Source organism: Scyliorhinus canicula, chromosome 17 (genome assembly GCF_902713615.1).
Source record: "Scyliorhinus canicula chromosome 17, sScyCan1.1, whole genome shotgun sequence".
Classification (NCBI taxonomy): domain Eukaryota; kingdom Metazoa; phylum Chordata; class Chondrichthyes; order Carcharhiniformes; family Scyliorhinidae; genus Scyliorhinus; species Scyliorhinus canicula.
Window position 1 is genome coordinate 2,391,014 of NC_052162.1, and position 14,371 is coordinate 2,405,384.

General features: G+C 48.2%; 1 protein-coding gene across 2 annotated transcripts in view; it reads left to right on the forward strand.

Moving 5' to 3' along the window:
• The window catches only part of LOC119951679 (transmembrane 9 superfamily member 2-like), a 158,630-nt gene that overhangs the window by 64,426 nt on the left and 79,833 nt on the right, over positions 1-14,371 (forward strand). For both annotated transcript variants that reach the window (XM_038774902.1, XM_038774903.1), the window contains exon 8: positions 2,598-2,677. In XM_038774902.1, the coding sequence (XP_038630830.1) occupies positions 2,598-2,677 (80 nt within the window). The remainder of the gene's footprint in view (positions 1-2,597; positions 2,678-14,371) is intronic.

Here is a 14,371-nt window from a genome sequence, read left to right on the forward strand (position 1 = left end):
TTTATATGCATATAAGGAGCGAGGGGAGCAGCATATAATTTTAAAAATGGTGAAAGAGAAAGAAAGATGTGCAGGGAGAAAGACCACAGAGAAAATAATTATTGTTTCATCTATGTCCAGAGTCCAGAATCAAACATCAATAGTGTATTCCTGCATTGAGTTCGGTAGGAACTGAAGTTGGATAATTTCCCTTTCCAGTCGTTTTGACTTCCACGATGAGATGGGCACGCTGGGGATCAATCCGTCTTATGAGCAATGGCACAGAGGTTCTGAAGTTCCAGTAGAAACAGAGTAGGTGGCGAGGCTTTCGAACCTGGACATTGTGTTGCTGCTTGGTAGATGAAAAGATGTCAGACTGAGCTTTGCAGCTCCACAAGGCAATATTACTGGTTGGCCCAGCTGGGTGTCAAGTCACATGACTGCCACCTCTCCGCCTAGGTTTTGAGAAGTGTATATCCCTTTGGATTCCTGAGATTGTTAATGTTCCAAGCATTATGGATTTGAAAAGGAGGTTGCAGGGATCGTTGTCCGAACAGACTTTGGTTGGCCAGCTTGGATTCTTCAATACAGATAGCCCTTTGAGTTTGGTCTGTGAAGTCTATAGGGTGTCATTAAGGTCTCTTCAGAGATAACAAGGTGTGAATTTCCATGAGACTACCGAGTTAGCTCCAATTGTTCACAGACAGACATCGCTTCCGCTGATTTAAAAGGTCATTTTCTGATTTTAGAAAATTAGAAATAGTCATGATATATTCTTCAAAAAGATCACATGTGAGGTCTCAGCCAGTTTACTATTAAATTAGCTTCCACCCTCCTTTCTGGAAGTGCATTCCAGGTTGTGGCAGTTCCCTGTATTTAAAAAAAAAAGAAATTCTCCTCGTGTCATCTCTGGCTCTTTTGCCAGTTAAATCAATCTGTCTTTTCTGGCTTGTAAACTACTGCCACTGGAAACAGTTTCTCCTAATTTTACCGTATAAAATCCTTCATAATTTTGAACACCTCTATTATGTCGCCTCTTCACCTGGTCCAACTGAAAACAGTCACACCCAGTACCGTTCTGGTAAACCTCCACTGTACTCATTTCAAGGTCTTGAAATTGAATGTGATAATCAGCCATGGTCATGGTGAATAGCGGAACAGGCTCAAAAGGACGAATGGCCGCCTCCTATTTTCTATCCAGGTTTCTATGTCTTTCTAAAATGTGGTCACTGAAATCGCTCAATATTCTAGTTAAGTGGGCAGCATGGTAGCATAGCGGTTAGCACAGTTGCTTCACAGCCCCAGGGTCCCAGGTTCGATTCCCGGCTTTGGTCACTGTCTGTGTGGAGTCTGCACGTTCTCCCCGTGTCTGCGTGGGTTTCCTCCGGGTGCTCCGATTTCCTCCCACAGTCCAAAGATGTGCTGGTTAGTGGATTGGCCATTCTAAATTGCCCTTAGTGTCCAAAAAGATTAGGTTGGGTTACGGGGGTAAAGGTGATCGGGTAGAGGTGTGGGACTTAGGTAGGGTGCTCTTTCCATGGGCCAATGCATACTCGATGGGTTGAATGGCCTCCTTCTGCACTGTAAATTCTATGAAGGTCTAACCAGAGTGACTGAATTTGTAGCCCGTGTTGTGAATCGTGTTTTAAGAGAGATGTGCTGCAAACCCTTTCACAATGTTGCTACTCCGATCCTTTCCCTTTGAAGCACCAATCTGCAGGAGGCTTTGCAGCATCCAGCTGAAGTTAGCCTTGTCATTCCACTCTTTCAAAAGTACTTTTTACAAAAATAAAACTTTGCTCCCCTTCGACAATTGGCATTTTAAGTTTCAAATTTAAAGATTTAGTAGCATATTTTGTTTTTTGAGTGGTAGTTTAAAAATCAAATCTCTTCAGAATCCAGTGGTAGCTTCTTGAAGCCATATTTTTGATGCAGTTGTCAGTGATATGTATCCAGCTGCAGAAAAACTCTTGTACGCATATATGAATGCACCTAAATTTTACATCAACGTTCTGCAGCAAAATACAAGAAAAATATTACTGTCAAAACATTTTACTATGTTCTATATTTACTATGTGGGCAGTATGGTAGCACAGTGGTTCGCACAGTTGCGTCACAGCCCCAGGGTCCTGGGTTCGATTCCCAGTTTGGGTCACTGTCTGTGTGGAGTCTGCACGTTCTCCCTGTGTCTCTGGGTTTCCTCCGGGTGCTCCGGTTTCCTCCCACAGTCCAAAGATGTGCAGGTTAGGTGGATTGGCCATGCTAAATTGCCCCTGGTGTCCAAAAAGTTTAGGTGGGGTTACAGGGATAGGGTGGAGGCATAAGCTTAAGTAGGGTGCTCTTTCCAAGGGCCGGTGCAGACTCGATGGACCGAATGGCCTCCTTCTGCACTGTAAATTCTTTGATTCTATGATTCTATTGTCTGGCAGCTCAATAGTTCATGAGTTTTCAATTGTGTTCGCTAAAGTGATAATTGTATTAAAATATATGTCCATGAATGTGATTTGAATTGAATTATATGTTGCTCTGTTGATCCCTGTTCAGTACAGTGCCAGCAATGTCTTGCAGAAGCAAGTGTTGTAATAAATACGAAATTGCTATTTTATTCTTTCCACTAGGAGGATGAGAAAATAAAGTGGGCTTCCAGATGGGATTACATTTTGGAATCCATGCCGCACACGAATATTCAGTGGTTCAGGTATGTTATGCCGAAATTGCATATGTAACCACCCACCCAATTGATGGGAAATCTGGCTCGACGCAGCGTGCGGTTGTGAAATAAGCATGGTTTAGCCTCTATTAAACATTGCAGCTGGGGCATCTTGCTGTATGTTAGAAAATACCCTTCGGCTTCAAATCCTGTTTGTTGATAGAGAAGAGTTCTGAGCCTCCGCTGGCGACTGAGGGAGTAGGTCGCACATTTGGTGGCTCCCGTTTCGGTCGGACTTTTGGACCTATTCCCCCGACGTTTTACGCTTTTGAGCGCGGAACTGGAAAGCAATAGTACTCAGGCACTGAACCCATACAGTGTTGTATGGACTTAAGAAGCCGGAGGGACCGTAAACAGCACACGTGGTCAAACAAGGGCACGGGGGTGGCTGTGAGAGAGACCAATATGGCAGGTGTCCAGAGCAAGGTGCTGACAGCCCAGCCGACAATGGAGCAGCTGCTACAGGCCATGCAGGAGGGCCTTTTAGCTCTGAAGCATGATAATTTGGAGCCGCTCCAAAAGTTGATGGACCGATTGGGAAAAAAAGGCTGGATGATCAGGCTGAGAAGCTCCAGAAGCTGGAAAAGACGGTGGAGGAGCAGGCAGACTTTCAAACGGTGGCGGACGTGGAGATTCTGAGGTTGAGGGATCAGCAAAAAATGCTCCTGGAAAGGCTGGAGGACCTGGACAACAGATCACGCCGGCAGAATGTAAGAATTGTTGGCCTCCCGGAAGGGGCTGAGAAGCTGGATGCCTTCGCGTATGTGAAATGAAAAAAGAAATGAAATGAAATGAAAAATGCCCCTAGTTGCCACATTCCAGCGCCTGTTTGGGGAGGCTGTTACGGGAATCGAACTGTGCTGCTGGCCTGCCTTGGTCTGCTTTCAAAGCCAGCGATTTAGCCCAGTGTGCTAAACAGACCCTTGTGGAGGGTATGTTTCAGAAGCTGCTGGGGAACAAAATGTTCTCTCGCCTGCCGGTGGTGGACAGGGCACACACAGTGCAGGTGAGGCAGCTGCGATGAGGGGGTCCTGCATGAGCGATGGTGATCAGGTTCCACAGGTACCTGGACAAGGAGCGGGTTCTGCAATGGGCCAAGAGCACATGAAGCTGTACCTGCGTGTTTACCAAGACCCGAGCACTGAGGTGGCCAGGAGGGGAGGCAACAGGCAGGTGAAAGAGATTTTGTACAAGAACAAGGTGAAATTCGGGCTGCTTTTTCCGGCGCATCTGTGGGTTACGTACAAGAACCAGCACCACTATTTCAAGGAACCCGAGGAGGGAATGGACTTTGTTAAGCAAAGGCTGGCTCTGAGCTGAGGACTCTTAAACTCACGGTACAACTTTTAAGTCCATTTTGTCTCTCTCTCGCTTTGAGCGATGCCTGCATGCTTGGGTCCGTTCTTTTTAACCTTTCTCGGTTGATGTATTTTGGTTGCGATGTGTTTTTCCTGTTCTTTTTCATGGTTTCCGTGAATGTTTCCTTTTTGGGGTCTCTTGTTTGGTTGGAGGTTTAGTAGGGGGAGAATAAAAAAGAAAATTGTTAAAAAGGTGTGGTTATGATGGGGGTTTCGGGGGAATTTGTCTTCTGTATGTGGAGGGGAAGGGCTGAGAGTGCCTGGTACTACTAATCTCTATCTGTTTGATCTAAATTGCACTATTGTTGGGGATGTCTTTGACTTGTATAGAGTGTGTGTTTAAGCAGGGCTGGTTTGGGTAAGTGGTATGGATATGCCGGGGGGTGGAGAGCCAGGGAACAATGGGTGAGAGACGTGCTGGAACCGAAGTGGGGAGCCACCAGGCTGTCTGGGTGGGCTAGTCAACGGAAGCCAGGTGGGAGGGGGATTCACACAGTTAGACTAGAGCAGGGGTTAGGTGGTAGGATGGTGTTACTGGGGGGTGGGGAAGTTGATCTGTTGATGAGGATGGAAACTGGACATGGCAACAATGAGGAGGTCATGGGTGGAGCCGGCCAGGAGGCGGGCCAGAGGAAGCGTGACACATGGCTGGAGGGCTGGCCAAGGAAAGGGGATGGCTGATCGGCAAGGGGGGGGGGGGGGGGGGGGGGGGGCGGCGAAGTGCCCCCCAACCAGGCTGATCACCTGGAATGTTAGTGGGCTAAACAGGCCAGTGAAGAGGGCGCGTGTGTTCGCGCATTTGTGGGTTCTGAAGGTGGACGTAGTCATGCTGCAGGAGACGCACCTGAAAGTGGCAGACCAGGTTAGGTTGAGGAAGGGCTGGGTTAGTCAGGTCTTTGATTCGGGGCTCGACACGAGGGGGGTTGTGATCCTGATTAATAAAAGGGTTCAATTTGAGGCGGAGGGTACCATTGCGGACGAGGGTGGCAGATTTGTTATGGTTCGGGGTAAGCTCGAAGGGGTGAGAGTAGTCTTGTTCAGTGTGTATGTCCCTAATTGGGATGATGTGGATTTTATCAGGAGCTTGCTAGGGAAGATCCCTGACTTGGACTCTCGCAAACTGATCATGGGCGGGGACTTTAACACAGTCCTGGACCTGAGCCTGGATCGGTCGTCTTCAAAAATGGGCTGGTTGCCAGTGATGGCAAAGGAACTGAGAGGGTTCATGGAGCAAATGGGGGGAGCTGATCCGTGGAGATTTAGTCGGATGTCGGCGAGGGAATTTTTGTACTACTCTCACGTCCATATGGTGTATTCCCGAATTGATTTGTTTGTCATGAGTAGGGACTTGCTGGCCAGGATGGTGGGGGCAGAATATTCGGCAATTACCATATCGGACCATGCTCCGCACTGGGTGGACCTACGGATTTGTAAGGATAGCTTTCAGCGCCCACAATGGAGGCTGGAAGTTGGATTGCTAGCGGACGAGGCGATGTGCGAGAGACTCAGGAAATGCATGCAGAATTACCTGTAAATGATACCAGCGATGTCTCAGCAGCAGCGCTGTGTGAGGCACTGAAGGCAGTGGTGAGAGGGGAGCTGATCTCAATCTGGGCCCATAGGGACAGGACAGATAGGGCAGACGGACAGACGATACGCGGAGTCCCCGAGGCCAGAGTTACTCAGGAAACGACAGAGGCTGCAGGCCGAGTTCGGGGCGCTGACCAAAGGCAAGGCTGTAGAGCAGCTTAGAAAGGCAAAAGGAGCGTTATATGAGCATGGAGAGAAGGCCAGCAGAATGCTCGCGCAACAACGAAGGAAAAGAGAAGCAGCTAGGGAGACGGGAAGGATAGTGGATGGGGAGGGCAATTGGTGGGGGACCCGGCAGGGCTGAACAAGGTGTTTAGGGACTTTTATAGTAAGCTGTACACTTCGGAACCCCCCAGGGGAACGGAGGAGATGAGATGATTCCAGGACGGAATAACATTCCCAAGAGTGGGTAGGGGGTTGGTAGATGGACTGGGGGCCCTGGTTGGGATCGAAGAGGTACTGGGGGGCCTGAAGGTCATGCAGTCGGGTAAAGCCCCGGGGCCGGATGGATACCCGGTGGAGTTTTACAAAAAGTTTGCCGAGATAGTGGGGCTGGTGCTGGTCAGGGTTTTCTAACGAGGCAAGAGGCAGAGGGGTCCTACCCCCGACGATGTCGCAGGGCACTGCTTCACTTATTCTGAAATGGGATAAAGACCCGGAGGTCTGTGGGTCTTATAGGCCGATCTCTTTGATCAACGCAGACGCTAAGTTACTGGCCCAGATCTTGGCGACTAGAATTAAGGACTCTGTACCGGACGTAATTGCGGAGGACCAAACTGGGTTCGTAAAGGGTAGGCAACTGGCGGACAATCTAAGAAGGCTGCTTAATGTGATCATGATGCCCCCGGAGAGCAGGGAGGCAGAGTTAGTGGTAGCTATGGATGCGGAAAAGGCTTTCGACCGGGTCGGGTGGGACTATCTGTGGGAGGTGCTGGGAAGGTTTGGGTTCGGGGAGGGGTTCATTGACTGGGTTAGGCTGTTCTACCAGGCCCCAGAGGCTAGTGTAAGGATTAACAGGGCGACATCAGATTACTTCAGACTGTACCGCGGGACAAGACAGGGCTGCCCTCTCTCCCCGCTGCTGTTCGCGCTGGCCATAGAGCCGCTGGCAATTGCTCTGAGAGCTTCAAAGGACTGGAAAGGGCAGGTCCGGGGTGAGTGGAACATAAAGTCTCGTTATACGCGGATGACCTGTTGTTATACATAGCGGACCCAATGGCAGGGATGGACGGCATCATGGAAATCCTGAGGGAATTTGGCTTGTTTTCAGGATATAAATGGCTAAGAGTGAGTAGTTCATAATTCAAGCGAGGGGGGCAGGAGAGTAGGCTGAAGGGGTTGCCATTCAGCCTGGTAGGCAGTGGCGTGCAGAGGTCTGGTGATGCCCGGGGCAAATCTTGATTATATGCCCCAAAGACTCAAGTATAAGGCCTAATATACTGAGAAATATTATGAGAAAGGAAAACATTTTGAATATAACTTCCCGTACCAGCCTCCTGAACAGGCGCCGGAATGTGGCGACTAGGGGCTTTTCACAGTAACTTCAGTGAAGCCTACTTGTGGCAATAAGTGATTTTCATTTCAATGTAGATAATGTTCTAAATGGCTGTGTGCAGAGAGCAGTGAATGGTCTCTCCCCAGTGTGAACTCGCTGGTGTCTCAGCAGTTGGGGTGAATGACTGAATCCCTTACCACACAGAGGGCAGGTCAATGGCTTCTCACCTGTATGAACTCACTGATGTCTCAGCAGGATGGATGGCTGAGTGAATCCCCTCCCACACACACTGCAGGTGAACGGCCTCTTCCCGGAGTGAACTCTCTGGTGTGTCAGCAGGTTGGTTAATTGAGAGAATCTCTTCCCACACACACAGCAGGTGAACAGCCTCTCCCCAGAGTGAACTCGCTGGTGTGTCAGCAGTTGGGGTGAATGACTGAATCCCTAATCACACTCAGAACTGAGGGAGTGCTGCACTGTCAGAACAGCCTTCTTTCAAATAAGTTGTTAAACTGAGGCTCTGTCTGTCCCTATTAGGTGGATGTTGAAGATCCCACAGCCACTATTTTGAAGAAGAGCAGGGGAGTTACCCCCGTGTCCTGGTCAATACTAGGGGCTTTTCACAGTAACTTCATTTGAAGCCTACTTATGAAATGAAAATCGCTTATTGTCACATTCCGCATTTGCCACATTCCAGCGCCTGTTTGGGGAGGCTGTTACAGGAATCGAATCGTGCTGCTGGCTTGCCTTGGTCTGCTTTCAAAGCCAGCAATGTAGCCCTGTGCTAAACAGCCCCTGACAATAAGCGATTTTCATTTCATTTCATGTGTCAAACTGAGGGAGCAAAGGATGTCAATATTTTTAAGAGAGAGACCTGGGCCAAGCTTTCCAGAGTCTGAACCCTCCCTGGATTCACTTCCTTTCCCTTCCGTTGCTGCAAGTGACCAATTGATGGTCAGAATGAAAAAAGAAATGGAAAGGGGGAGAAAAGAAAGTGTTTTACTCACAGATGTTGGAGACAGGAGGAAGATTCCGTCGGTGTGAAAGCTCAATTATCACTCACACAAAGCCCGCGCTCTGATTGGCTGGAGAACCACAGTCCCTCCGGTCCTCAATCTTTTTTCATTGGTCAACATCTCAGCACGCATATCAGGGGGCGGGGCCTTTCCCTGCATGTGAGGAGCTCTGATTGGCTGGAGAACCACAGTCCCTCCGGTCCTCAATCTTTTTTCATTGGTCAACATCTCAGCACGCAGATCAGGGGGCGGGGCCTTTCCCTGCATGTGAGGAGCTCCCCCTCCCTTGGACATGCGTAGTCCCGGGCCGCCCGCCCGCGCGGCAGATAGAGCGGTTTCCCCACCGCGGGGGAGTCTGGGAGCGCAGTCACCTCACCCTGACACAAGGTAAATGTCTGTAGTCACTGGATTTGATTGTGACGCCCCCCCCCCCCCCCCCCCCCCCCCCCCCCCCCCCCCCCCCCCCCCCCTTAGCAAAACAATTTGTTAAATTCAGGTGGAAAAATTTAGGCATCTGGGTGACATTGGGGAGAGCAAATAGCCTCTGATTGATGCCCCCATCCAATGGATGCCCGGGGCCAACGCCACTGCTGGTAGGAGAAAGCTTTAGATCAGGGGTGGGCAAACTACGGCCCGCGGGCCGCATGCGGCCTGCCAAAGGTCTATATGCGGCCCACCAAGTCATTAAAAAAAAAAAATTTTGTTTTAATTTTTTTTAATTAAAAAAAAATTTTTTTTTAAGGTTAATGGGGGGGTCTGTTGGGTTACTTACTGGTATAGGGTGGATACGTTGACTTTAGTAGGGTGATCATTGCTCGGCACAACATCGAGGGCCGAAGGGCCTGTTCTGTGCTGTACTGTTCTATGTTCTATATGAGGCGCCCAGAATCATAACCGGGTGAAGTTATTTTACTTAATATACTATGTGGCCCTTTAAAATTGTGAATTTCTGAATGTGGCCCTTGCATGGAAAAGTTTGCCCACCCCTGCTTTAGATATTTGGGGATTCAGGTGGCACGGGACAGGGGCAGGTTGCACAAGCTCAACCTGTCCCGATTGGTGGAATGAGTGAGGGAGGTGGTTCCCGCCAAAGGGGAGGCAGGACAGGGTAGTTTCTAGGGGAGAGGTAGGTGAGGGTAGAGTCGCAGATATTTACAAAGAACTAATGGGAGCAGAGGATACACCGACTGATGAGCTGAAGCTTAAGTGGGAAGAGGAGCTCGGGGGGGGGGGGGGGGGGGGGGGGAAGAGAATGGAGGACTGTATTTGGGCAGAAGCTCTGGGTAGAGTAAATATGACCGCAACATATACCAGGCTCAGTCTGATCCAGTTTAAGGTTGTGCACCGGGCCCACATGACGGTGGTCCGGGTGAGTAAATTCTTAGGACTGGAGGACAAGTGTGCCAGATGCACCGGTCGGCTGGTTAATCATGTGCGCATGTTCTGGTCGTGCCCTAAACTCAAGGGGTACTGGCAGGGATTCACGGACATCATGTCCTGGGTTTTGAAAACTGGGGTGGTAATGAGCCCTGAGGTGGCGATCTTTGGGATGTGGGAGGACCCGGGAGTCCAGGAGGAGAAGAAGGCTGACGTCGGCCTTTGCTTCCCTGGTAGCCCGGCAACGAATACTGTTGGCATGGAGGGACTCGAAGCCACCGAAGAATGGCTATCGGACATGGCGAGCTTTCTCGGTCTAGAAAAGGTTAAGTTTGCCTTGAGAGGTTAATTATCGGGGTTTGCCTGGAGATGGCAGCCATTCATTGACCACTTTGCGGTTTAGGCAGGTCCTTGCGAGAATGGAGTCGTGGTTTGTACTGTGTTATTTGCTTTTCCTTTTGTACGGTACTTTACAATGTTATTGTTTTATATGCCAAAAATATCTCAATAAAATTGTTTATTTGAAAAAAAAAAGAAAAGAGTTCTACGACACTGCTACGACACTGCTACATCTTTATTCATCAGTGCGGTCGCCTCGGGTTGGAACAATACTAGAATAATGCACCTGTCGCAAAATAACAGCCCAGGTTTTGCTGTGGTAATGATGGCCAAACTGTCGGCGTTCGCCACTGAAACTGCCGACAACTTTGGGAATCCTCGCATGCACATGATAACATAGTAATCCAGAAGTTTATATTGGGTAATTCTGTGCTCCTGCAGAGGGTGCTGTTGAGGTTTCCCCCAGAGGGCAATATTTAAGCAATTCATGAACTGAATATAACTTTCACTTCTACACTTGTAGTCTCAATACAAGGAAAAACTAACTTCAGATTTGTTAAGTGTCAAAGATCAAATTCCAGGTTAAAAAAAAAAGCCCAGATCGTTTGGATTAAGATAAAAGCTAAGACATAAATCATCACTATTCTTCACTTCTAGTTAAATTTTCATATTGAGAAATCTAAGATGCACTGCAAGAACTCGCCAAGGTTCCTTAGGCAGCATCTACTAAACCCAGGACCACTACCATCTAGGTGGACAAGGGCAGTAGACACATGGGAACACCACCTCCAAGTCACCTACCACCCCAACATGGAAATATGTTGCCGTTCCTTCACTTTCTCTGGGTCAATATCCTGGAACACTCCCTCTAACAGCACTGTGGGTGTACCTACACCTCGGGGACTGCAGCAGTTCAAGAAGGCAACTCACCACCACCTTCTGAAGGGCAACTAGGGCTGGGCAATAACTGTTGGCCTAACCAGCGACACCCACAAGCCAGAAATGAATTTTTTTTTAAAATCCTGATTTGCTGTCTGAAAGTACATCAATTGCCACTTACTTCAGCTTTCAGATATAACTGTTGTTGGATACCTGGAGATCCCCTAGACTTGGCGTCAGATTCAAATTAAAAGCAAATTACTGCGGATGCTGGAATCTGAAACGAAAGGGAAAATGCTGGAAAATCTCAGCAAGTCTGGCAGCATCTGTAGGGAGAGAAAAGAGCTAACATTTCGAGTCCGATGACTCTTTGACAAAGCTGACAAAGAGTCATCGGACTCGAAACGTTAGCTCTTTTCCCTCCCAACAGATGCTGCCAGACTTGCTGAGATTTTCCAGCATTTTCCCTTTCGTATCAGATTCAAATTTCCTTGTCTGAAAGGGGAAATCCAGTCCACTGAGATTGCTCGATTTTTTTTGTGCCGCTTTTTTTGAGGTCAGTGTGAGCATCATTACTTTGCACAACGTTCCAGGCAATGGTTAAAGTATTACCTTTAATTGCCTTTCCTACTGAGCCCTCAGCCTTGGGGCACAACGGGAGCAGGGCACCTTGCAAACTGGTGAAATAAATAATCCATTGACTGATGTGTTTCATAATGAGTGTGAGAGGAGAACTCCAAAGCAGGCAGTCAGCAGTATACAGAGGTGCGTGCATGAGGAGTGCCCTAAGACAGTCAGTTAGCAGCACCTGAAGGATAAAAAGTTAGCAGTATCCAGAGGAGAGTGAGTGGGGTGGCCCACCCCCTCATCAAAGTTTGTCACTTACTAATCTTTCATGATATCTCTCTTGCCCATTTGTTCAGGATGGGGGTGGGGGGATATGCTGTCATTCCTCCATGATTGATCTCTTCGGCTCATCGTCTCCGACTTCATTTAATTGGTATTAATCAGATCCCCATCAGTGATTCTATGTTTTTTACAGGTTATTTGAAGGTGCTTTTACTCAATGTTTTGCACAATAGGACTTTGAATTTAGAGTGTGCAACTGGTAATTGTAATTGCGAAGGAGGTGGATGGGACCACAGCAGTAATTGTTCAACCTTGATGTCTTGCAGCACAACCTTAAGGCCATATGTTCCCCTCCCTTCTCGGTTTTGTGTGTGATGCTGAGAACAAGCCATGTGATTAGCTAGAGTGTGGACGGGGCAGAGTTTGTAAGGAGCATCCAGGAGGGCTTCTTAAAACAATATGTAGATAGTCCAAATAGGGAAGGGGCTGTACTGGACCTGGTATTGGGGAATGAGCCCGGCCAGGTGGTGGAAGTTTCAGTTGGGGAGCATTTCGGGAACAGTGACCACAATTCAGTAAGTTATAAAGTGCTGGTGGAAAAGGATAAGAGTGGTCCTAGGGTGAATGTGCTAAATTGGGGGAAGGCTAATTATAACAATATTAGGCGGGAACTGAAGAACCTAGATTGGGGGCGGATGTTTGAGGGTAAATCAACATCTGACAGGCTTTCAAATGTCAGTTGAAAGGAATTCAGGACCAGCATGTTCCTGTGCGGAAGACGGATAAATCCGGCAAATTTCGGGAACCTTGGACAACGAGAGATATTGTAGGCCTCGTCAAAAAGAAAAAGGAGGCATTTGTCAGGGCTAGAAGGCTGGGAACAGACAAAGCCTGAATGTAATATAAGGAAAGTAGGAAGGAACTTGAGCAAGGAGTCAGGAGGGCTAAAAGGGGTCATGAAAAGTAATTGGCAAATAGGGTTAAGGAAAATTTCAAGGCTTTTTACATGTACATAAAAAGCAAGAGGGCAGCCAGGGAAAGGGTTGGCCCACTGAAGGACAGGCAAAGGAATCTATGTGTGGAGCCAAAAGAAATGGGTGAGGTACTAAATTAATACTTTGCATCGGTATTCACCAAAGAGAAGGAATTGCTGGATGTTGAGTCTGGAGAAGGGTGTGTAGGTAGCCTGGGTCACATAGAGATCCAAAAAGACGAGGTGTTGGGCGTCTTGAAAAATATTCAGCGAGATAAGTCCCCAGGGCCTGATGGGATCTACCCCAGAATACTGAAGGAGGCTAGAGAGGAAATTGCTGAGGCCTTGACAGAAATCTTTGGATCTTCACTGTCTTCAGGTGATGTCCCGGAGGACTGGAGAATAGCCAATTTTGTTCCTTTGTTTAAGAAGGGTAGCAAGGATAATCCAGGGAACTACAGGCCGGTGAGCCTTGCATCACTGGTAGGGAAATTACTGGAGAGCATTCTTCGAGACAGGATCTACTCCCATTTGGAAGCAAATGGATAGTATTCGCGAGAGGCAGCACAGCTTTATGAAGGCGAGGTCGTGCCTCACTAACTTGATAGAGTTTTTGCGAGGAGGTCACGAAGATGATTGATGCAGGTAGGGCAGTGGATGTTGTCTTTAAGGCCTTTGACAAGGCAGACTGGTACAAAAGGTGAAGTCACACGGGATCGGGGTGAGCTGGCAAGATGGATACAGAACTGGCTAGGTCTTGGAAGGCAGAGAGTAGCAATGGAAGGGTGCTTTTCTGATTGGAGGGCTGTGTTCTGCAGGGATCAGTGCTGGGACCTTTGCTGTTCATAGTATATGTAAATGATTTGGAGGAAAATGTAACTGGTCTGATTAGTAAGTTTGCAGACGACACAAAGGTTGGTGGAATTGCGGATAGCGATGAGGGCTGTCAGAGGATACAGCAGGATTTAGATTGTTTGGGAGACTTGGGCGGAGAGATGGCAGATGGAGTTTAATCCGGAGAAATGTGAGGTAATGCATTTTGGAAGGTCTAATGCAGGTAGGGAATATACAGTGAATGGTAGAACCCTTGAGTATTGAAAGGCAGAGAGCTCTAGGTGTACAGGTCCACAGATCACTGAAAGGGGCAACACAGGTGGAGAAGGTAATCAAGAAGGCATACGGCATGCTTGCCATCATTGGCCGGGGCATTGAGTATAAAAATTGGCAAGCCATGTTGCAGCTGTATATAACCTTAGTTAGGCCACACTTGGAGTATAGTGTTCAATTCTGGTCGCCACACTACCAGAAGGATGTGGAGGCATTAGAGAGGGTGCAGAAGAGATTTATCAGGATGTTGCCTGGTATGGAGGGCATTAGCTATGAGGAGCGGTTGAATAAACTCTGTTTGTTCTCACTGGAGCGATGGAGGTTGAGGGGCGACCTGATAGAGGTCTACAAAATTATGAGGGGGATAGACAGAGTGGGTAGTCAGAGGCTTTTTCCCAGGGTACAGGGGTCAATTACTTGGGGGCATAGGCTTAAAGAGCATGGGGAAAAGTTTAGAACCGATGTGCGAGGTAAGTTTTTTTTTTAAACACCAAATGTGGTAAATATATGGAACGTGCTGCCTGGGGAGGTGGCGGAAGCAGGTACGATAGCGGCATTTAAGGGGCATCTAGAGAAACATGAATAGGGTGGGAATGGAAGGATACGGACTCCGTAAGTGCAGACAGTTTTAGTTTAGGCAGGTACCATGGTCGGCACAGGCTTGGAGGGCCGAAGGGCCTGTTCCTGTACAGTATTGTT